General features: G+C 40.5%; 1 protein-coding gene across 5 annotated transcripts in view; it reads left to right on the top strand.

The window, feature by feature from the left end:
• CUL1 (cullin 1) overlaps window positions 1-21,861 on the top strand; it is a 99,695-nt gene that overhangs the window by 32,118 nt on the left and 45,716 nt on the right. For all 5 annotated transcript variants that reach the window (XM_057730227.1, XM_057730224.1, XM_057730225.1 and 2 more), the window contains one exon: window positions 1,806-2,106. In XM_057730227.1, the coding sequence (XP_057586210.1) occupies window positions 1,967-2,106 (140 nt within the window). In that variant the 5' untranslated portion in view covers window positions 1,806-1,966. The remainder of the gene's footprint in view (window positions 1-1,805; window positions 2,107-21,861) is intronic.

Raw genomic sequence — 21,861 nt, 5'->3', positions numbered from 1 at the left:
GTCCTTAAACATGCTTTAGCCCCCCGGAGAGCTCTGTCACACCGTTGAGGAAGCAGGATGCACTGAGTTGCCGAGACCAGCTCGGCGACTCGAGGCGAGGCGAGTGACGGGTGCCGCAAGCTTGAAGAAAACACAGACACAGACTGAAGAGAAAAGTGGGACCGGGGGGCTCAAGACCTCTCGGATCAAGAGCCTCGTTGATTAATCCCCCGTTGCTTTTATTGAGTTTTCGGCATAGTCTAAGGGTCTGACACTCCCAGGTTAATCCCATAAACAATCAAAGGCCTCACATGACTGGGGGCAATGATCTTTGTTTGCCTCCTGGGTCCTGATTTGAGCTGGGTGTGGAGAGCAAAGCAGCCCTGGGGGAAGGAGACCTCTCTCAGAAGGATTAAGGGTCTGTGCCCCACCCGTGTTGGCCCCTCTGTGACTGTGCCTGTCTTAGGTTGTTCCTCCCTTGAGGAATCTTACCCGTCTTTGGCTAACCAGTCATCCTCCAGGACCAAACAGGGTGATATTAGTCTCCATGCCCCGCACCCTCAGCTCCTCCACTGCTCAAGCAGGACATTCTGAATCCCATCGCTCGGCCCACATACTTCAACATTTTCAATGTTTCAAAAAGGTTCCAGAATGTCTTCCCACACTGAGTCCCTTGCAGGCTTCGACAACCTGTGCTTACTGTTCCAGATACCAGTTACCTCCCAACAACATGTATTTTCTGGAGCCGTTTCTTACTTTTGCACTGGAAATACTTGTTTAAAAACCTGCACATTTTGATGTGATGTACATAGACAATCCTTAAAGCATGTCTGTGATATTGTGTGTTGGGAAGTACTGACTTAATAGAATATTGGAAAGCTGAAATTCTTTATCTGAGGATGCACAGTCCTCAGGCATTATAAACTGTATTTTGCAGTGGCTTCATTCACTTAGAAATAATAGCCGTTACCGCTTGTTGAGCGTTTACTGTATGTTAAATAGATTTGCCCCCATTTTGCAGGCTAGGAAATTGAGGCTTAGAGCAGTTAGAAGTTTATGTAACTTGCTCAAGACCATATATTTGTAGGTGTGGAGCTGCGCTTCAAACCCAGGTCTCCCTAAATTCAGGGTACATTTTAAATTTTGGTAATTCTTGCCCAATTCCCTTCTAAAAAGGGAGTGACCGGGAATTCCCTGGCAGTCCAATGGTTAAAATTCGGTGCTTTCACTGCTGGGCCCAGTTTCGGTGCCTGGTTGGGGAACTAAGATCCCTCAAGACACCCAACATGCCCCTCCCAACCCCTAGAAAGGGAGTGACCATTTCTTCTCACCTTCAGCCTCACCAGCATTTGCATTTTGCCAGATGCTAAATGAAAACTTTTTTAAATTCACAGGTAACTAGTGAGATTGAATGTCTGGCTTTTTGTATTAGCTTTTTGTGCTTTTCTTTCTGGAAATTTCCTTTGCCTTTTTTCCTTTGAGTTTGTCTTTCTAACTGTTACGTAGGTCAAGTAATATAGTTTGTTCTGATACCTTTAGAAGGCCTGCAGAGCAGCATGTTGGTTGTGCTGTGTAAGTTTTACCCAGCTTTTCTCATGAGCACTAATAGTCATAATGATTTTTGAGCTAAATGTCTAAGTAAGCATATTGCACAGACCATAGAATATGAGTGTTTCCACGTAGAAAGAGAACTAATCTCTGGATTAGAGTGGTACCTGCTGAGGCCTGCAGACTATTTCTATCATGTGGCAGGCATCCTGTTACACCCCCACGCCCATGCAGGATGTTGAAAAAGGATTAATTAATTCCCTTTATTTTTTCTTCAGGTTTGCCTGCAATGAGATTTCATTCTCTACATTTAAAGGACATCCTTTCTGAGCTGCTGTGAATAAATTTGGAATGATACTGTATATTTTCATCTAATGGAGAATTAGCTGTACCTTGAATAAGGATTGCTGCACTGGACGACTTCAGAATATCACTCACGATGTCATCCAACAGGAGTCAGAATCCCCATGGACTGAAGCAGATTGGCCTTGACCAGATCTGGGACGACCTCAGAGCTGGAATCCAACAAGTGTATACCAGACAAAGTATGGCGAAATCCAGATACATGGAACTCTACACGTATCCTCCTGCTTGAGCTGAGATCAGTTCGCTTAGGATTTTGATTATTTAGTGGTCTGATCTGTGAGTTGTTAGAAATTTTACATCACGTGTTCTCTTCCAGTTCATCCTGCAGTATAATCATAAGGTTCGTTTTTAGCTTTAAAAGTTAACTCATTTACCTTCCTGTGTTGTGAACAGAGGTGAAGTTGGCTACTTGGTAGCCTAAAGCAGTGCTGTTCCGGGCAGTAGCCCCCAGCTGGGTGTGGCTGTTTACATTTGAAATCATTAGTTGCCTGTAGTGGTGTTTCAGGGGCTCAATAGGTAATAGACTACTTCCATGGTTTCAGGAAGTTCTGTTGGACAGCACTGATCAAAGCCAGGGAGAGTTGGTCCGGGGCGGCGTTCACACTGTGGGGGCGTCAGAAACGGTCTGATCCACAAAGCCGAAAATATTTACTGTCTGGTCCTTTATGGGACAGGTTTGCTGACTCCCCTGTGAAGTGTCGCCACATATAGTAGAAGTGGTACTGTTATGGCCTTGTTCTACAGATACGGTGTTCACGTGTTTCACTCACTAGCTATGTGGTCCTCGATGGGTGCTGCGAAGGTTATGTTGTCTGCTGTGTACAGTCGGCCCTCCTGATCCACAGGTGCAGAACTCCAGCTGTACTGGCTATTTTACATAAGGGACTTGAGCATCCACGGATTTTGGTATTGGCGGGGGAGGGGGGACGCTCCCAGAACCTGTCCCCAACGGGGACCGAGGGACGACTGTACTCCAAGACATACTATTTAACTTGTAGAGTTTCTTGATTCCGTTCAAATGTAAGAAGTTGCAATTTAAGCTAACTCACCAAAGGGCAGATTGCCGGTTCTAGGAGTTTAAAGTTGCTAGTTTAATGGAGATTTAAGTAAATCTTTAATATGTATCAGTGATTGTCAAACTTGGTTATGCAATATTCCACGATGCCCTCAGCTATGCTAATGTTTTATAATCTTAAAAAATTAACATTAATTTAAATAGATATGAAACTGTGTCTCTAAATTTAAAACTTATTGTAGGTATGTACAAATATTGTAAAAGTGTATATACTTACACTGTAGAATACTTAAAAAAAAAACAGCTTTATTGAAATATAATTCACATACCCGTAAAATTCACCCCTTTTAGTGTACAGTGCAGTGGCTTTAGTATATACTCCCATGTTGTGTGACCATAACCGCTGTCTAAATTTACAGCATTTTCCTCACCCCTCACCCCAAGAAACTCTGTACCTGTTAGTAGTTACTTCCCATTCTGTCCTCCCCCAGTTCCTGGCAACTGCTAACCATACTTTCTGTCTCTATGAATTTGCCTATTCTGGACATTTCACATAAATGGAATCACACAGCGTCTGGCCTTTTGTGATTGGCCTCTTCCACTTAGCATCATGTTTTCAGGCTTCATCCGTGTAGCATGTGTCAGTACGTCATTCCTTTCTGCGGCTGAATTGAATGCATATTCCATTGTTTTGTTTATCCATCACTGATGGATATCTGGGTTGTTTCTACTTTGGGGCTGTTATGAACAGTGCTATTATGGATATCATATGTGAGTTTTTGTGTGGACATGTGTTTTTAATTCTCTTAGATGTATATGCAGGAGTGGAGTTGCTGGGCCATGTGGTAGAACACTTTTAAGGACAGTAGAATCTTTGCAAATGAGAGGATATTGATCACTCAAGAGGGTGGTGGCTTTCTAGGTATGATGGGTTGTTGTTTAAATTCTTTTGAGTAATAGATTTAAAGATGGTGATTCCATCTGTGAGACGACAAGGCACTTAGTTGGATTCCTGGTGTGCAAACAACAGGGGAGCACTAGTGTACAGACCATGGAAATTTAGTGGCTGGTTTGTCTCTGGGGGATTTATTAATTGTCATTTTTAACCAACTCAGGTTGGTCCTTTGCCCAATCAAATGTTTTGCTGTTAGAACTCTGAGAAAGTAGAGACTTTGCTGTAATTACTAAATTCTTTTATTCTACAAAGAATTATAATTTGTCGTTTTGATACCTTCAATTTTAATTTTTTTTTAGGAATCCTACTCTTAAATTGAGTATTATTCTTCCAGTTTTGTCTGAGAAGATAATAACTTTATATATTTATTAAGAGTGGAGAATCTGAACTGAGTCTAAAGTATCTGACTTTAATTCTTTAGATATTATTTATGAAATCATAGCTACCATTTGAGTCCTGTGTGTCAGACCTTGTGCTAAGAACCATCTACATCTTATTTAAGGCTTATATCAGCCATGAGGGTTGGTGGTAGTAACCCTCCTCTCTTGCTGTCAGAAACCTGGTCTCCAGTAGCTCAAGTAACTTGCCTAGTTGTTATAGCAACCATAGGGCAATGATGATGCCTGTCTAAAAAATTCTTAGTAGCCTGAATCTAGAAACTGCCTTTATCCACTATACGGCCTTCAGATTTTGTATGTGAATGAGTCACAGTTCTCAAAGTATTTTCTGTATTTTCCTTATGAAGTTCCAAAGAGGGTTTGATCAACTGTTAATTATTAACTTTTAGGATACAGATGAAACAGGTGTCTACTTGTATTTATTAAATTACTGAAAAACATAAAATTTTACTCCCCTCCTTCACCTACATTTTTAAGTGTTATCTTCCCAAGAAGAAGAGCTTAAGTCGTGTGGCACATTTTTCTAGAACACATCTGCACTTCCATTTCAGTCATTTAAGATACAGTGCATTTGGAAACGGTATGTTACCGTACGACAGTTGTATCCCAGCCTCAGTTTACATAACAGTGTTTTTAAAAGTTGTATGTTCTGTCTCCCATGTAACTGCTTCACTGCATCGCCCTTTAAGATAATCTCCCGCAGGCTGGTTTCCAGTGACAGATGATCTAACACTTTGGATTGTGAGGCTGTGTTTCAGGCTGGGAGATACTTTTGGTCCCGGAAAGAAGGATCAGACTGGGTTCTCCCTGCTGTAGTGTCACCCTTCAAAGCCAGACAGGCCGAATCACTAGCTGGTGAGGGAAAGTAGGTCAGAAAGGGAGGAGAGGGAAACTGGCTGAGAGAAAAAGGAGGGATCCTTTCTCCATAATTGTAACCAACAGCTAATAGCTAGATTTTTACCCTTCATTTATCCTGGAGAAGCATGTGACATGTTTTCTAGAGAAAAGTAACCTACTTCTGAATGTGAAACAAATATTCTTTGAGCTTTTAGGAACCAATGGCATTTATTGGTGCTATAACAAGAGGGTGGGTTTTTATACAGCATAAACATTTTTCTTGATTTTTCAACTCAAAGTGGCAAAGGAAAGAGAAGGGAAGGAACTTGGGGAAAGAAAAAAAAAAGTCTCAGAGCATCTACAGTCAGAAAGATCTAGTTCAATCAGCTTTGTTTCCAGCCATTTCACAAAGGCTTGCTTTTTCGTCTAAACTTTAATCCGAAGCCCTTGCTCCCCACTCTGTCTGTTCAGCACTTCTATTCAGTTCTGATTTTCTGTGTTGTCTTCGGTATGTAGAGTTAACGCAGCAGCTTTTTTCTTTCTTTCCCTTTCTTTCTTTTTCTTTCTTTCTTTCTTTTCTTTCTTTCTCTCTCTCTCTCTCCTTTCTTTCTTTCTTTCTTTCTTTCTTTCTTTCTTTCTTTCTTTCTTTCTTTCTTTCTTTCTTTCTTTCTTTCTTTCTTTCTTTCTTTCTCTCTTTCTTTCTCTCTCTCTCTCTTTCTCCCTTTCTCTCTTTCCCTCTTTCCCTCTTTCTCTCTGTCTTTCTTTCGCAGTAAAATATGGGAGTACGTTCTCTGCAGGTTGGTAAATAATAGTAGGTTTCCTTTCTTTTGAACTTGAAACAGGTAATGAAGCTTCCTATTCAGTTTCTTGACACCATTGCCGGCCCAGAGAGCAGGCGTGGGTCTTGACTCTTGGGCAGACGCTGGTGAAGGGATGCGGGGACCCCTGAGGCATGACTGAGAGTGGCCAGTCAGAGAGAGGTTAGACGTCAGGCCGTCTGGTTACATTTGCTGGTTTTGCTGGGCCCCAGGTCCACCTGCTTCTCACTTCCACGTCAAAATTCTTTTGTTCTGAAGTCTTTATTCACCTCCAGTCATAATTTTAGCTTCCCTTGGAGTCAGTTTAAACTTCCATGTTGATGTCTTTCTCTTTTTTTCTCTCTGCATAAGTTCTCAGAAACTTAAAAGTGTGTGTTACTCCTCATAGCGCTGTGAGCTGAATTAGTTTACTCTTTTTTCTTAGCCTGTTTTTTCAAAGTTCTTTTCCCCAGTCGGTACGCTGAGGACCACATTCCTACTTCCTAGCCTTGGCTGCCCACCTGTCAGTGCGTTGTAACACAAGTGCATTCAGAATTCACAGTGCATCTCTGCCCTGAAACTCTGCACACAGCTCACCATCACTGGGGCCGGGGCACTTTTCCTCCGGGTGGATCTGCTGGGACCCGGCAGCCTGGCCTTGCAGGGAGGACTCACCAGGGCGCGCTACTCCTGCTGCAGCTCCGCGCCTGCCAGCCGGGCTGTCAAGTCACTGCTGCTGTCACTATGCTCAGGTCGCCGGGCTCCACCCTGGCTCCTCCGTGGGAGCTGTGGATACAGGGCCAGTGTTCCAGGCGGCACCTGCTGCAGAGTTCTCTTCCCTTTATAGAAACTCAGCCTCACAGAAAAGCAGATCAAACAAAGTCACAAGCTGTTTTTACAATAGATTAATGATGATCCATGTTCATTTTGAAATAACCACACAGCCAGTGAAGGCCTTTGGACATTTTTCACCTTGTACTTTTTATTCAGGAGTCTTAGGTTAATCTGATTTTGCTCACCTAATGAGCATGGCTTTCAGCAAATAAACCTAAATGTATAGAAGTATTTTTTGCACATGTATGCTACCGTTCTCATGTATTTATCCGCATTTTTAGAACAAGGCTTTGAAGGATATAACTGGTTCACAGAAAGAAGAAATGCAAATGGTCAGTGAGCATACAGGAAAATTTTCAATCTCTTAATTATTAAAGAAATGAAGAATTAATAAAATTTTAAACCTGTCAGGTTGAAAACAGCTTTAAAGAAGTGATCGTAGCCAGTGTTGGCCAGAGTGAAGGGAGCTGGAGTCCCTGCAGGCAGGTGGGAGTGTTAGTTTGCTGTGATCTTTCTGCAGAAATTTAGAAATATAAAGACATAAAAATGTACTTTGGCCCAGTGATTTTTTAACTTTTAACTATCCTAAGGGAATAGTTGTGTTCAAATTGTATGTGCAAGGCTATTCAGAATATTTTAATAATAGGAAACAATAGAAAACAACCTCAGTCTTCAACATTAAGGACTTGGTATAAAATAGCCATAAACAGCCATTAAAAACTCACTGAAGACTATTCATTGATATGTAATATATGTTCGTAATAATGGGGGGAGCAAGGTAGGAAGTGGTTTGTGTGCTGTGAACCCCCAGGGCATCCTGTCTACTTTTGAAAAGCTTTACATAGTATTAAAAGCGGCTGTCTGTAGGTATTTGGGCTTATAGATAATTTCGTAAAAACTGATCTGTGCTTTCTAGACCTTCAGTATAGAACATGCATTTTAAAATACAGTTGATTAGTTTTTGCTGGTTTTCCTTATGCAAATAGAAGTCCTAGTTATTATACCGACTTGCAAAATTCTCTCTACCTCTTGTTACTGACATGGTACTTTTAAAATAGTTTTGGGATTGAGAAATTGTATCTATCTTCGAGAGAGAACCCATAGCAATTATAATTATATTGCATGGTTGTCTCTAGAAGCAATTTTGGGGTTTTTTATTAGTATAAGTATGGTATGTTCAGCTTTTTTCTTCTAAATTTGATTCATGGTGTGTATACTCAGAGCACTTTGTTGCCAAAACAAATTTTATAGCTAATCACAGGCTATTTCATGCAGTCTTTGCCTTTGAAATAAATGTGAACTTATTTGCTTCGTCTGGGGTATTCCTTTTCAGAGCTGTACTGCCACAGCCTAGAGAGAACTTGATTCTTTAATAACTTTACAGACGACAGTGCAGGATGCTGGGAGGCCTGGTGCTCCTGCCAGTGGGTACGGGTGGAACATTTGTTGACACGAAGATAGGAAGTATTTTTAATACAACTTCAGGTGCAGAGCCTTTCCAAATGATTTTAATATAAGCAGTTGCTTAAATTTCCACTGTATATTCAGTTGGATAGAAGTGGTAGTAGAAAATGGTTCTGTTCTGTTTAGTGTTGCTTCTTTAATTGACTTTTCTTTTAATGGCTTGAGTTTGGTAGTAACTAAAAGTCACACATTGATTTCCCCAGATGTGTTTAGTTTATGAATACGGCCTGGTGCTGTGTGGTAACAGACAGTGGGGGCATGTGCCTTATCCTAAAGCATTTACAGGCTCCCTTGGCATCACAGCTGGGGACAGTGTGTTATCACACACAGTGCCTGCGATGGCTGAGGTGGGGCGGGCGTGTCACCTGACCCCCTTCTCGGTGACTTGTCCCAGCCAATCATGCAAAAAGTGTGTTTTGGTGAACGATGAAGCAGTTCTAGGATACGGAAGAGTCTGGGCCTGCTTCAGAGGCGGAACTAGGCTCGGCTCTTGACTGCCGAGTGCTGCCAGGCCGCCGTGCCCTCCCGGCCACCTGCAGGTGGGGACCCAGGGGTCTGCCTAGGGTCCCACTTACTGTCCGCCTCTGGCTGTGTTGCCAAAGGAACTCTTCCAGGGAGCCTTTTGAAAACAAGCTCAAGTTTTAAAAGTCAGATATATGGGCTTGTCAGGCTCTTGCTGCCTTAGTGTAAAACAGCCAACCCATTGACTACTGAAGGAAGCTTCTAGTTAATTGCCTTTTAGGTTTTTAGTTTACTTTTACCTCTTGAGGGTTTTTCCCCTTATTTCTTCTTAATTCCTGTATTTAACTTTTCTTCATATTCTATTTTATTTTTGCTTTAAAGATGATTTTAGACGTGACCATTTTTCTTTTAAATCTGAGTCATATTTATTGAGTTTGTACCCTCGGCACTTAGAGTCAGTGACGTGTTAACACGCAACTGCCGTGTTGGAAGGAGGGGTGGTATGTGTGGGCTCAGGGGGCAGGCGGGGGGCTGCGGGAGGAGCCCCCACTTCAACCGGAAGCCTCAGGCCAGTGGTTTCCCGCAGTGGAAAGAGCCACCCCCAGTAGTTGAGGGTCGCGCCCCTTCCAGAGCCCCCCGCAGGGCACCTGGATGGTCCTCTCTGTCCAGGTGACGCGGGTGGTACCTATGAGGAGTGAGGAGGGCCGAGTCCCTTGCACAGACGACTTCTTTCCAGCAGTTTCTGATGCACATTAACAATCTGCTTTTTCCTTTTCTGATATTTCCCCACATAGTCAGTTGATTTAAAACCAGGATAAAACAACACAAAGTGAAGATCATGTGTCATCAGTGCTCCGTAGGGTGGGAGGCTGTGGGTCTCGCCTTTCTGCTGACTCAGCCTGGCCTCATAGCACAGCTGGTGCCCTTCTTTTGTGAAAGGTGTTCACGACTCCCTCAGAAGCATCCACCTGTTGGTAGCTTCCTAGTGGACTTTGTGTCTGTTTCCTCTTCCAGAAAACAGCCAGCGTGGGTCCCCCGGCCAGCATCCTATCTGAGGACTAGCCGGGCTTCTGGCCGAAGTCTTCCACAGTCAGACACTACCCATTTGGTGGAGTAAAACTTATTTGTAGGAAAAACTGCATGAACTCAAGAGTAGATTCATTTGGGGGATTTTTAATATGTAATTTTTGTTTTTTAGAATCCTGTGTCGTTCATGTCTCTCAGTCCCCAGGCAGTCTACACACATATACATCATACAGAAAATGAGTGTTTGTATGTAACTTAGAAATGACCTTTAACACCATTTCCCAAGTGTAAGTAAATATGTACCTGTGAGGGTTCCCTGGTCATCAGTGCTTGCAGAGGAATTGCTGTGAAACCTCCCTGTGAGTGTGAGAAATGGTCCTGCCATGATGTCATTCTTAGCTTGTATCTAACCTCTTGTAATTGTTCTTGTGTGCTCTGGAAACAAGCGTCTTTGTTAGAGACAATAGAAAAATTCATTTTTCCTTGATTCCTTTGATAATATTTGTACTTTGTCAGGAGTAGGAGTTGCCTTAACAGTTGGTTCTGTTACAGAAATGCTGAAGATAAATACTCTGAAACGGAAATTAATTTTGGCAGATAGCCTTCCAGATGTGAAATATGTTTATTTCTAATAATACATCATTATTTGTTTAAGTAAATTTTAGGATTCTGACTTAGATACTATAATTTTGTATGCTATCTTATCTTTATGTTCCGTAGATATTATTTGGGTTTGTAGTTTTTATTTTTCTATTACGTTTCAGTTCTTCTTATAAGCTATCTCTAATCCCTAATGAAGTGGAGGTGTGTGTGAGAGAGAAAGGGAGAGGTGTGGAATACTTGATGGTCTCGTTTCATTAATTAGGAAGTGTATGATGATGGGCATTGCAGACAGCTAATATTGCAGAGGAGATGCTCAGAGGAGGGAGAAAGATTTGATGCTACCGAGGTTGGAAAGTTTCAAGAACTAGTAGAGGTTAAGTGGGCCTCAAAGGATGAGCACAGATAAGGAGAAACAAAGGGATGAAAGTCTTGTAGAGTTTTGCTGGAGGGAGAAAGATGAATGTCGAAAGTGAAAGTTAGCACTTTGAGAGAACATGATACTGGCCAGCTAGAGTAGGTGCTGTAAGAATGGCTACATAAGTTAGTTTAACTGGCTTTGACAGAGGATGACTCCAGATTATGGTGAAAACTTGAAAACCACATAAATGAGCTTGGCTGTTTTTAAGTGTTGTAGGTCCATAGAGATGGATATATGACTTGATAATTAATGACTTGAGAAGGATGAATCTGGAAACCAAATGGGATTAAAACAGGAAAGAGATCAGAGGCACGGAAAGACCAACTTGGTTTTAGTAATCCAAGTGTGATGTTGCATAAGTTCTGAACTAGTGGTAGTGGTGATAGAAATAGGAAAAAAAAAGGAGCAAATTTCTGGGCTTCTGGTTAAAGGTGAAATTTATGTTTTGACATTCCCATTTGTGACATCACTAAAATGACAATAAAATAAGTTTTAAGTCAAGACAATGGAAGAAAACAGACACCATAGATGAGAATTTAATAATTTTTTTTTTGGAAAATGAAAAGCAGATAGAGTCACAGTACTGATCACCAGGGTGTAGGAAGCCTCACTTTAGAGGGTACATCCCCAGAGGAGGATGTGCCCACTGGCCCTGCAGGACCGGAGGAGCTCAGGACCTGAAGGCTCGGGTTTGGCAGAAGGTGGAGGTGTGAGACTGGGCAGTGCTTGGGAGATGAGCGATGGATTCAGAAATCTGTGAAATTAAAAGCCTGTCATTTCACTCTACTCAGGTCTAGAACACTTGCATCCCAAGCAGAAGACTTGTTGCTTCTATTTAGAACACATTGACTGGGACCGTGGCAGAGGCCTAGCAGAGGTGGACGTGAATGGGAACTAACAACAGTGGCTATGATAGAAAGTTAGCATTTAGAGTGATTGGTCCCTAATTCCATATCAGAATACTGGTGGTGATGCTAGAGACAGAACAGTGCTCTGAAAAGACTGAACGGCCCTGAAAAATAAATGCATTTATTGACATTTAAGGTGAGCCATCCAGAACTGTGGCCCACCAGCCTCACTCGGCCTGGCGGTGGTCCCAGTTAGGTTTTTAGTACCTTATCATTAAGAGTACTAAGGATTAATGGTTGTATGAAAGAACAGAGTACACAGAGAATAAAAGGGAACAGGAGGAAACTGATAACACAGGGAAAAGAAGAAAATGTTTTGAAAAGTAACATTGTCTGATAGGAGAAGCTTCTCGCTATGACAGTAAGGAACAGGATGCTATGAGAACAGAACTCATATTTGAAATGGTAACGGAGGTTTTAAAAAGAAAAGTAATTGAAGACCTAGAAGGACAGTAAAAAGTAAAATAAAAGGACAAGTAGCTTTGGAGACAGAAGTCACCCAGGAGGCCTAATATCTGTTAGGAATTCTAGAGGAAAACGGGAAGAAGATTGTTTTGAATTTATATTATTTTTGTTAGTGTAAAGTATCTTCCCAGAACTGAAGGTGCTAAAACTCTAGTGTCCAAGATAACAAAGGAAGAAAAGATCGACCCCACGAACAAAACCATGACGTTTCCGTGCACAGAGAATTAACAGATATCCAACGATCTGTGGATTGAATTTGAGAGCAGGATGAAGTTCCTGGATTAGTGTTGCCGGGCAGGGCTAGACAGCCGTCAGTCTCAGCTGGAGCTAGAAGACCGGGGAGCTGTTGCAGTTGTTGCCAGATTTAAGACCGTGAGTGTGTTGATGAAACCCAAAAGCCTTAAGCCTGTCCTTATGAAGAGGCACAGTTAAGGAAAGTGAACAGAATTTAGCAGCCTCAGATATTGAAATAGTTGGAGTCTGACCACCTGTCTTAGCGATTAGCCTATCACAATATAATTAGCTGAGAACACCGTTACAGTATGTCTTAATAGAAGGACCAAAGTGGTACAGAGGCATTTGTTCAGTAGTTTCATGAATGACTGGTTTTGTATTCCTTGCTTTTGATTTTAGGTAATAAAACATTTCTAATTGTCTTTAGCTAATGACATCAGAGGCTTAAGTGTTTTTTATGTTTTGTTTTGAAGGTTGTTGTATGTTATGTTCTGTCTTGGAGTTTTCAACCTTTTATTGTAAAAAATTTCAAACATATAAAGAAGTCAAAAGATTTTTAGCGTGAAGACCCATTTAACTGAACTTGCTTAATCACTTATCTATCTACCCTGAATCCCTGTATCCTCCCATCCATTTTATTTCGTACATTTCAGAGTAAGCTGTAGACATCAATTCACTTCTCCCTAAATGCTTAGGCATGTACATCATTGGAGTTTGATATTTGTTTATAGTTTTCGGTAGGTAAGTTTTGACTAGCACATTTGCTAAGTAACCCAAAGCCCTACTAAGGTAGGGCGTCACCATCCCCACAGAAAGGTCCGTAATGCTTCCCAGTTAATCCTGGCCTCCCCCAGGGCAACCACTCTAGATTAGTTTGGCCTGTCCTAGAAGTTCATCTGCAGGAGAGTGTAAAGTGTGCACCCCTTCGTGTGCGGCTGCTTTCACTCAGGATATTTTTGAGATTTATCCATGTTATCATAAGTAGCAGTAGTTTTCCTCCTTTTTTGCTGAGTAATATTCCATTGTATGAATGCAGTTCTCATACAGTGGATATTCACATCCATGGTTTCCTGATTCCTTCTTCTGATGCTAGGTGCCGGGCAGTTTCCAGTTTTCGACTGTAGTGAGTAAAACTGCTGTGAACACCTAAGTGAAGATCTTTTTGTGAGCATCATGCTTGTGTGTCTCTTGGGTAAACACATAGCAGTGGGATTGCAGGACTGTATGGTTATAGTATGTCTAGCTTTATAAGGAACTAACCAACTATTTTTCTAAAGTGGCTGTATCATTTTGAATTCGTGTGAGCAATGTTGGTGAGTTCTAGTTGTCCCACAATTTTGCCAACACCTGCTCAGAATGTCATTCTCTTTAATTTTAGCCATTCTAGTGGGAGTGTTGTGGTATCTCATGGTTTTAATTTTCATTTTCCTAGTGATTAATGATGTTGAGTCCTTTTCATATGCTAGTTGACCATTTGTATGTCCTCTTTTGTAAAGTATCTGAGTCTTTTGCTTTTTTCTTTTTAACTTTTGGATTAATATCCTTTTGTTATTGAGTTGTAGGAGTTCTTTATACATTTAGGATGCCAGCATTTTATCAGATATGTCTTGCTACTATTTTCTCCCAGCCTGAGGCTTGCTATTCCTTTTCTTAATGGTGTCTTTGAGTGAGCAGATATTTTTTTATTTTGAGGAAACCTAACTGATTTGTCTTATTTTTTTTACAGTTATCTTCTGTGACCTATAAGAAACCTTTGCCTAGATCACAGAGATACTATATTTTCCTCTTGACGCTTTATAGTTTGGGCTTTTACGTTTAGGTCTGTGATCCATCTTGAGTTAACTTGTGTGTGTGGTGTGAGGTAGGGCTTGAGGTTAATGTTTCTCTCATGTGGCTTTCCAGTTATTCCAGCATCATTTGTTTCCTTTAGCAGGTTGCTTTGGTGACTTTGTTGAAACTAAGTGACAATATAATTCTATTTCTAGAATTCTGTTGCATTGATATGTATCCATCCTAAAGGAATGACATAGTACTAATTTGATTTGTTTCTATTTTGTGCAGTATGTTTGCATCTATATTCATGTGGGATTATTGGTTGGTGCTTTCATTTTTTATAATTTATTAATTACTATGGCATTATGAAAACTCTTGAAGTCAGGTAGTTTAAGTCTTCCAACTTTGTTCTCCCACCCCAAGATTTTTTGACTATTGTAGGTCCTTTGCACTTCTCTATAAAGTGTATTGTCAGCTTATAAATTTCTACCCTAAAAATTGCTGGATTACAATTAGTATTGCATTGGAATTTTTTTTTTTTAATTTTATTTATTTATTTATTTTATTGGCTGTGTTGGGTCTTCGTTGCTGCACACAGGCTTTCTCTAGTTGCAGCGAGTGGGGGCTACTCTTCCTTGTGGTGCACGGGCTTCTCATTGAGGTGGCCTCTCTTGTTGCAGAGCACGGGCTCCAGGCTCATGGGCTTCAGTAGTTGCAGCACATGGGCTCAATAGTTGTGGCTCACGGGCTCTAGAGCGCAGGCTCAATAGTTGTGGCGCACGGGCTTAGTTGCTCCGTGGCATGTGGTATCTTCCTGGGGCAGGGATCGAACCCGTGTCCCCTGCATTGGCAGGCGGATTCTTACCCACTGCGCCACTAGGAAGTCCTGGAATTTTTTTAATAGCAGTTTTATTTAGATACAATTCATGTGCCATACAGTTCATCCATTTAAAGTGTACATTTCAGTGGTTTTTAGTATATTCACAGATATGTTCAATCATCACATTTTAGAACATTTTCATCATCTCAGAAAGAAACCTTATACCCTTTAGCTATTACTCCCTTAATCCCCCACCTCCCTTCTGACCTACTTTTAGTCTATAGATTTGTCTGTTCTGAACTTTTTGTGTAATGTAATCATGAAATATGTGGACTGAAGTGTATGCCCCCCCCAAATTCACATGTTGAAGCCCTGGCCCCAATTTTACAGTATTTAGATGAGACCTTTAGAGAAATAATTAAGATTAAATGAAGTCCTGGGTAGGGCTCTGATCCTGTAGGATTGGTGTCCTTATAAGAAAAGGAAAAAATACCAGAGAGCGCTCTCTCCAAGGACACAGGGAGAAGGCAGCCATCTGCAAGCCAGGAAGAGAGGCCTCACCAGAAACCAACCTGGCACGTTGATCTTGGATTTCTAGCCTCCAGAACTGTGAGAAAATTAACCTCTGTTGTTTAAGCTACCCAGTCTGTGGTATTCTGTTACAGTAAACTGAGTAGACTAATTTTGTGACTGGCATCTTCCACTCTTCCATGGTTTCAAGCCTTATCCACGTGGTGGCGTATGTAACTACTTCATTTGTGTTTATGGCCAAATAATATTCCACTGTATAGATATACTACATTTTGTTTATCTGTATATCAATTAATGGACATTTGTGTTATTTCCACTTTTTGGCTGTCATGGATAGTGTTGCTATAAACATTTGTGCACAAGTTTCTGTGTGCATATGTTTTCATTTCTCTCGGTTAGATACCTAGGAGCGGAATTTCTGTCAGATGGTAGCTCTATGTTTAACCATTTGCAAAACTGCCAGACTGTTTTCCAGAATGGATGTACTTACTTTCCCACCAGCAGTGTGTGAGGGTTCCAGTTTCTCCATGTCCTGACCAGCCCTTGTTATCATCTGACTTCTTGGATTCTAGCCATCCTAATGGATATGAAGTGGTGTTATTATGGTTTTGATTTGCCTTTCCCTGGTGACTAATGATGTGTCTATTGGTGATTTTTATACCTTCTTTAGAGAAATGTCTAAGAGCCTTTGCCCATTTTTAAATTGGGTTTCTTTTTATTATTGAGTTATAAGAGTTTTTTATATATTCAAATAGTTTATCAGATAAATGATTGATGAAAGTGTTTTCTCCCTGTCTGTAGATCGTCTTTTCATTTTCTTGACTGTTCTTTGACGCAAAAAACTTTTAAATTTTGATGAAATCCAGTTCGTTTTTTCTTTGGTTGCTCATGCCTTTGGTGTCGTGTAAGAGTCTCTTGCCAAGTGTAAAGTCTTAAAGATTTATTCTTATGTTTTCATAAGAGTTTTATAGTTTTGGCTCTTAGGTTTAGGTCCTGACCATTTTCAGTTACTTTTTATATACAGTGTTGAGGTAAAGGTCCAACTTCATTTATTCACATGTCACTATCTAGTTGTCCCAGCACCATTTGTTGAAAGACCATTTTTCCCCCATTGAGTAGTCTTGGCACCCTTGTCAAAAATCAGTTGTCCACAGAGACATGGGTTTACATCTAGATTCTCAATTCTGTTCCATTGATTTCTGTGTCTCCTAGACCAGTACCTCACTGTCTTGATTACTGTAATTTTGTAGTAAGTTTTGAAATCATGAAGTCTCAGGGCTTCAACTTTGTTCTTTTTCAAGGTTGTTTTGGGTCCCTTGCAATTCCATGTGAATTTTAGAATCAGCTGGTCACTTCCTATAAAGAAGCCAGCTGGGATTCTGGCAGGGATTGTGTTGAATCTGTAGATCATTGTGGGAAGTATTGTCATCTTAATGCTGTCATCCTCACCTATCCTAGTGTAAGTATTTGAAGGTATGGATTTCTTCGTAAGGATTTTTAGCCTCGTTCCACAAATTTTGATTTGTTGTATTTTCATTATCATTTAGTTCAAAGCAATTTATGTCTTGTTACTTCTTCTTTGACCCTTGGATTTTATAGAAATGTGTTGTTCAGTTAGAAATATTAGAGGTTTTCCAGGGTAGTTCATTGCTGCAGATTTCTGATTGCATTTTAGCCAGAGAACAATCTCTATATGAGTTCAGTCCTTTAAAAAGTATTGAGGGCCATTATGGCCCGGAAAATGGCCTGTTGGGTGAGCAAACAATGTACTGTTGAGAAGATTGTGAGTTTGTTGGGTGTAGACTGGAGCAGGATCCTGTTGGCTTGTGGGAGATGGTGATGCACATCTCTCCCGAACTCCCTGTCAGTACCGTCTTGTTAGTAGCCTGAAATCTGCCATTCCTCTGCTGTGTGTGCCTTGGCGCTCATGTGCGGGCAAGTGATTGCTCTAAGGAGTACAATATGTATCCTATTTTTTTTCCTTTTTAACATGCTGTTTAGAGCTGATACTGAATGACATCACAGAAAACAAAAACTTGTAACTCAGTGTTCTGTTTACTATCCCGTGCTCATCCTTTATGTTACGTCTAAATAGTTTTAAGGACCCACAAGGCAGTATTATAAATTTTAGTTTTAAATCATTCTTTGTATTTTAAAGAATTAAGAAAAATTGACTTTTATATTTGTCCAAATATTTACTATTTCAAATGCTCATTCTTTTCTGAAGATCCAAGATTCAACCTAGTAGCAGTTCCTCTCTAGCTAGAATTTAAGTCTATACTGTGTGAAATCTGTTTTATTTTATCTGAAATTACCTTTATTTTGCCTTCCTTTTTGAAGAATACTTTCATTGAATAAAGAATTTCAGATTGATAGGTTTCTTTTTTCTCTTTCAGCACTTAAAATGATATTCAGCTGTCATCATGCCTTTGTAGTTTTTGTTCAGAAGTTAGTGGTGATATTCTTTTGCTGTATGTTAGAAGTCTGCTTTTAATATATTTTCCTCCCCTTTAGTTTTCAGCAGTTTTTTTTTCTTTTTTCTTTTCTCTTCAGAATTGATCATTTTTGTTGCTCTGTCTAAATGACTTATTTCCACTCTGCTCTCAAGCCCATCCACTTACATATTATTCGAGATAATATGTATTTCATATTTTTAAATAACTTATTCTGGATAAGTTATTCTCGAGGTATTTCAGTTATGGAGTTCTTATTGGGTTTTTTTTGGTTTGTTTTTTTGTTTTTTCCCCATAGTTTGTTTTTTTACTGCAGTTACTTTTCGTTTGCTATGAGCCTGTTCTCCTTTGTGTCCTCACGTATAGCTAGAATAGCTGCTTTCACATCCTGGTCTCCTAACTCGGACACTCAGGTCACCTCCAGGCTGGTCTCTGTCGCTTATCTCTCCTCTCGAGTGGGTGTCGTGTTCCTGTTTCTTCTTACATCTGCAGGCTTGGGCTGTGCCGTTCCCTTCTTCCAAGACTAGGATCCTCTGCTGTATAAGCCACCTTTTGGTCACTCTGTGGTGCCTTCAGACAGTTCTTTTTACACTTTTTCAAGTTTATACTTATTATCCGACAGAACGTGACTAGATAGTTTGTTACTAGCAGCCGAACCAAAGTTTCAGCAGCAATTCCTGTAGTGAGGTGGGGGAGGGGGGGCATGAGAGAGGTTTTCTGTTAGCAGGAATTCAGTAACTTATGCAAAGATTAATTAGTCAGAGAACTGTACAGGCATATGACTTGAGGATGTGCATATCTGCCTGGAAGAAAAGAACTAAGTCAAGAAAGAGCTAAAAGTGGTTGCTGCGGTGGGTAGGGAGGGGTGGATCATAGCACGCTTGCTTTTTATTATAAGTTCTTCATTATTTTATCTAATTTAGATATAAGTTGATAGAGGAAGCCTAAGTTTGATGAAACAGAATGGTTCTAACCACTGCTCTTTCTAGTCAGCTCTGTCTCATACGTTCCATGCCTGGTTGGATAATGGTGAGGGTGATGCTAATTTGGGAACGAACAGTAAACCCTGGGTAGAAATTTTAAAAGAGCTTTTAAGAGCTTTTTTTCCCTCTTTAACTCCAACACCACCACCCCACCCCACCCCTCTCCCCGCCCCTGTTAAAATTTTGCCTTTGAGTCTGTTCTGTGAGGCCCAGGGTTCCTTACATTGTTTCAAGGTCCTCTTTGAGGAGGTGAGGCTGAAAGGAAGTAATGGTGGGGTGAGAGCATGTTCTGGGCACAGAGAATACTTTGTGAAGAAGGAAGAATTCTGTGGCTAAAAGTTTTTCAAAACCTTAGCCCTGGTCTCCCAAAGTAACAACTGTTGATGTCTAGACAGATGCATAGACTTTATCTACGTGTCCAAAGGAACCATGCTAAAATCCTCATTTCTGAGTTGCTCTATATTGTTGTCTTTTTTTAACATCTCTGCGTGTGTATCCGTGAGTGGACCCCGCTCACTGATTACAGGGCCAAGGGCACCGCTGTGGGCGTTGTGGCTCAGGGGCTGGCCGGGTGCCCTGCATTACCTGCACCTGGGCCGACTTAACTGCACCCCACCCCTTGTTCTCAGTCTGCAAACCATTAAGGAATATTTGAAGAACCTGCCCCCAAAAGAAAAAAAAAAACCTTTTACTATCAAGCAAGATCAGGATCAAAGCTTACCAAATGGGTGGGAGCAGATGCGAAGGAAGCCCCGCTGGGGGCCGTGGCCAGCTCGCAGCGGTGCTGTCGCGCTCTGTGTCCAGAGGACGGTGTCAGGTGGAACACAGAGCGCTCCTTCACGAGAGTCACAGAGATTCAGAGGCAGGCCATTGAGCCTTTTAAGAATGACTCCACCAATTTATTTAATTTTATTTGCTTACAAGAATGTTGTGATAAATCTTTAAGTCTAAACCACCCATCTTTTAGTCCGTAAGTATAAAAATTCCATCTAAGAATGCACTCTGTCAGATTTTAATTGGCAGCATTTTCTTCGTGTTAAAGTAATGATGTATGTTATGACTGGAGTCTTGGCTTAGGTGAAATTTGGTAAATATCTTGCAGTTTTTATACCCACTCTGTATTCTATGACAGTGTTAAAAGCTGAGTATTGTGTCCTCAGGTGGAGCCAACGATGTATTTAACTAATTCTTTATGTTTGACAGATAGGTTGTTACACGTTTTTTACCATCTTCAGCAATGCTGTGATAGTTTGCTAGCTAAATGAAAGTATTTGTACACTTCCTTGATAATTTCCCAGTGATAAATGCTTGAGTATAATTACTGTATCAAAAAGAATGCACTTGAAGGCTTTTGAATATTTCCAAATGTTATTCCAGAAGAAGGTGTGACAGTGTGTGCTCTGGCCCCCAATGGATAGATGCTCCCTTGTTCCTGCACTTTGGCTGCCAGTGGGTTTGACTGCTTTTTTGAAGACCTTTATTAATTTAATAACTAGAGATTAATATATTACCAAGAAATAGATATCAGGCTGAACTAGGTAACCTAAAAAATTCCCTAGAACCAAACACCTAGAACTGGGTGCTAGGTAAAAGGTGAGACTGTGCTCCCTGAGGATGTGGGTGAGCAGTGGGTGGGCTGGAAGCAGTGGACACACAGGAACAGGAGACAGAGCCTTGCGCCAGGGCAAGTAGCTGATGTTTCTGTGGAAATCGTTAGTGAAAGGGTGAACTGGAAAACAAAATAATCAACCCACTCTCCCAGGGAGGACACTAGGAAAGTAGTTTGAGCCAAGTTCTGGATGTGAGGGGAGTGGAGGGGGGTCTTGCTTAAGAGTTTGTCACCCCTGGTGCCTTTGGGATTTGAGTTTGTATGACCAGCTTGTTGGGGAATTTCCCCACGCTGGGACATTAATGTGAAAGCCCCACTGAAAACAAGTTAAAGAAACCCAAAGTTACAAAGCAAGGAGTCTCAGTTCACATGAACAAGTCAGTATGTAGAACAAGCAGCAGAACTAGATCCTCAAGAACTTCAAACAGGACGGTCTGTAGAGAGTACTTCTAAGTGTATTAAAAACAATTAGCGATATAAAAGAGTCAAGAATATAAAGGAACCAAACACGATGGAAAATAAGGCGTCTTTTTAAAGAAATAGGGAAATTCTGCAACTGTGAAACAGCAAATTTGACATAGCAGAAAGAATCCCTTAACCTGATATGGTAGGTAGATCAAGAAAAATTAGAAAGTTGGAAAAAAGATAAAGTGATAGAAGTAACTGAAGATATAAATTGTGATATGGAGGTGACATGAAATGTAGTGGAGAAGCTAGGAGAAAATAGTAAGGGGACCAGAAATGTTTGAAGAGGAAATAACCCAGGAATTTACCAGAATTGGTGAAAGCAAAATATGCATGTCAAATTTTAAGGTAACTATTACAAGAATATGAATAAGATGTATAACTCCAACATAATAAAAGAACTACAGTGGAATAAAGAAACTATTGATCCAGTATAAGAGGGGTGGAGAAAACAAGAAGCACAGAGAAAAAGAATTAAAGTAGAACATGCGAAATAAGATGGTAGAAATTAATCGAGATAGCAGTATAAATCAGTATAATCTTAAAACCAAACTTGCCCATCAGAGACTGTCTGTCTGACTCATTTTTTTTTTAAGTGAATTTTACTGTGGTGATTTGCAACAGACAAACCAAAACAGAGAGATATAGAAGTTGAAAGTAAAGAGGTGGAATACAGGTACGTATTCTAAAATATAGGAAAAACCATATTAGCATCAGATACACTAGATTTCTAAGGCCCTATTGTTAAGAAGAAACAGTTACTTCCTAATGGTAAAAAGAACAAGTCACCATGAATATAATTCTATATTTGTACATTTATTAATAGGTCCTGAAAATATGACAGATTTCTTAAAGAATTATAAGACTAATTGACAAATCCATAATTGGATAGGGAGATTTTAATAAAAATTTCTCAGT

The sequence above is a fragment of the Hippopotamus amphibius genome, chromosome 4 (assembly GCF_030028045.1).
Source record: "Hippopotamus amphibius kiboko isolate mHipAmp2 chromosome 4, mHipAmp2.hap2, whole genome shotgun sequence".
In the NCBI taxonomy this organism is placed as follows: domain Eukaryota; kingdom Metazoa; phylum Chordata; class Mammalia; order Artiodactyla; family Hippopotamidae; genus Hippopotamus; species Hippopotamus amphibius.
Note: the sequence above shows the minus strand (reverse complement) of the source record. Positions and strands in the feature narration are given on the sequence as shown.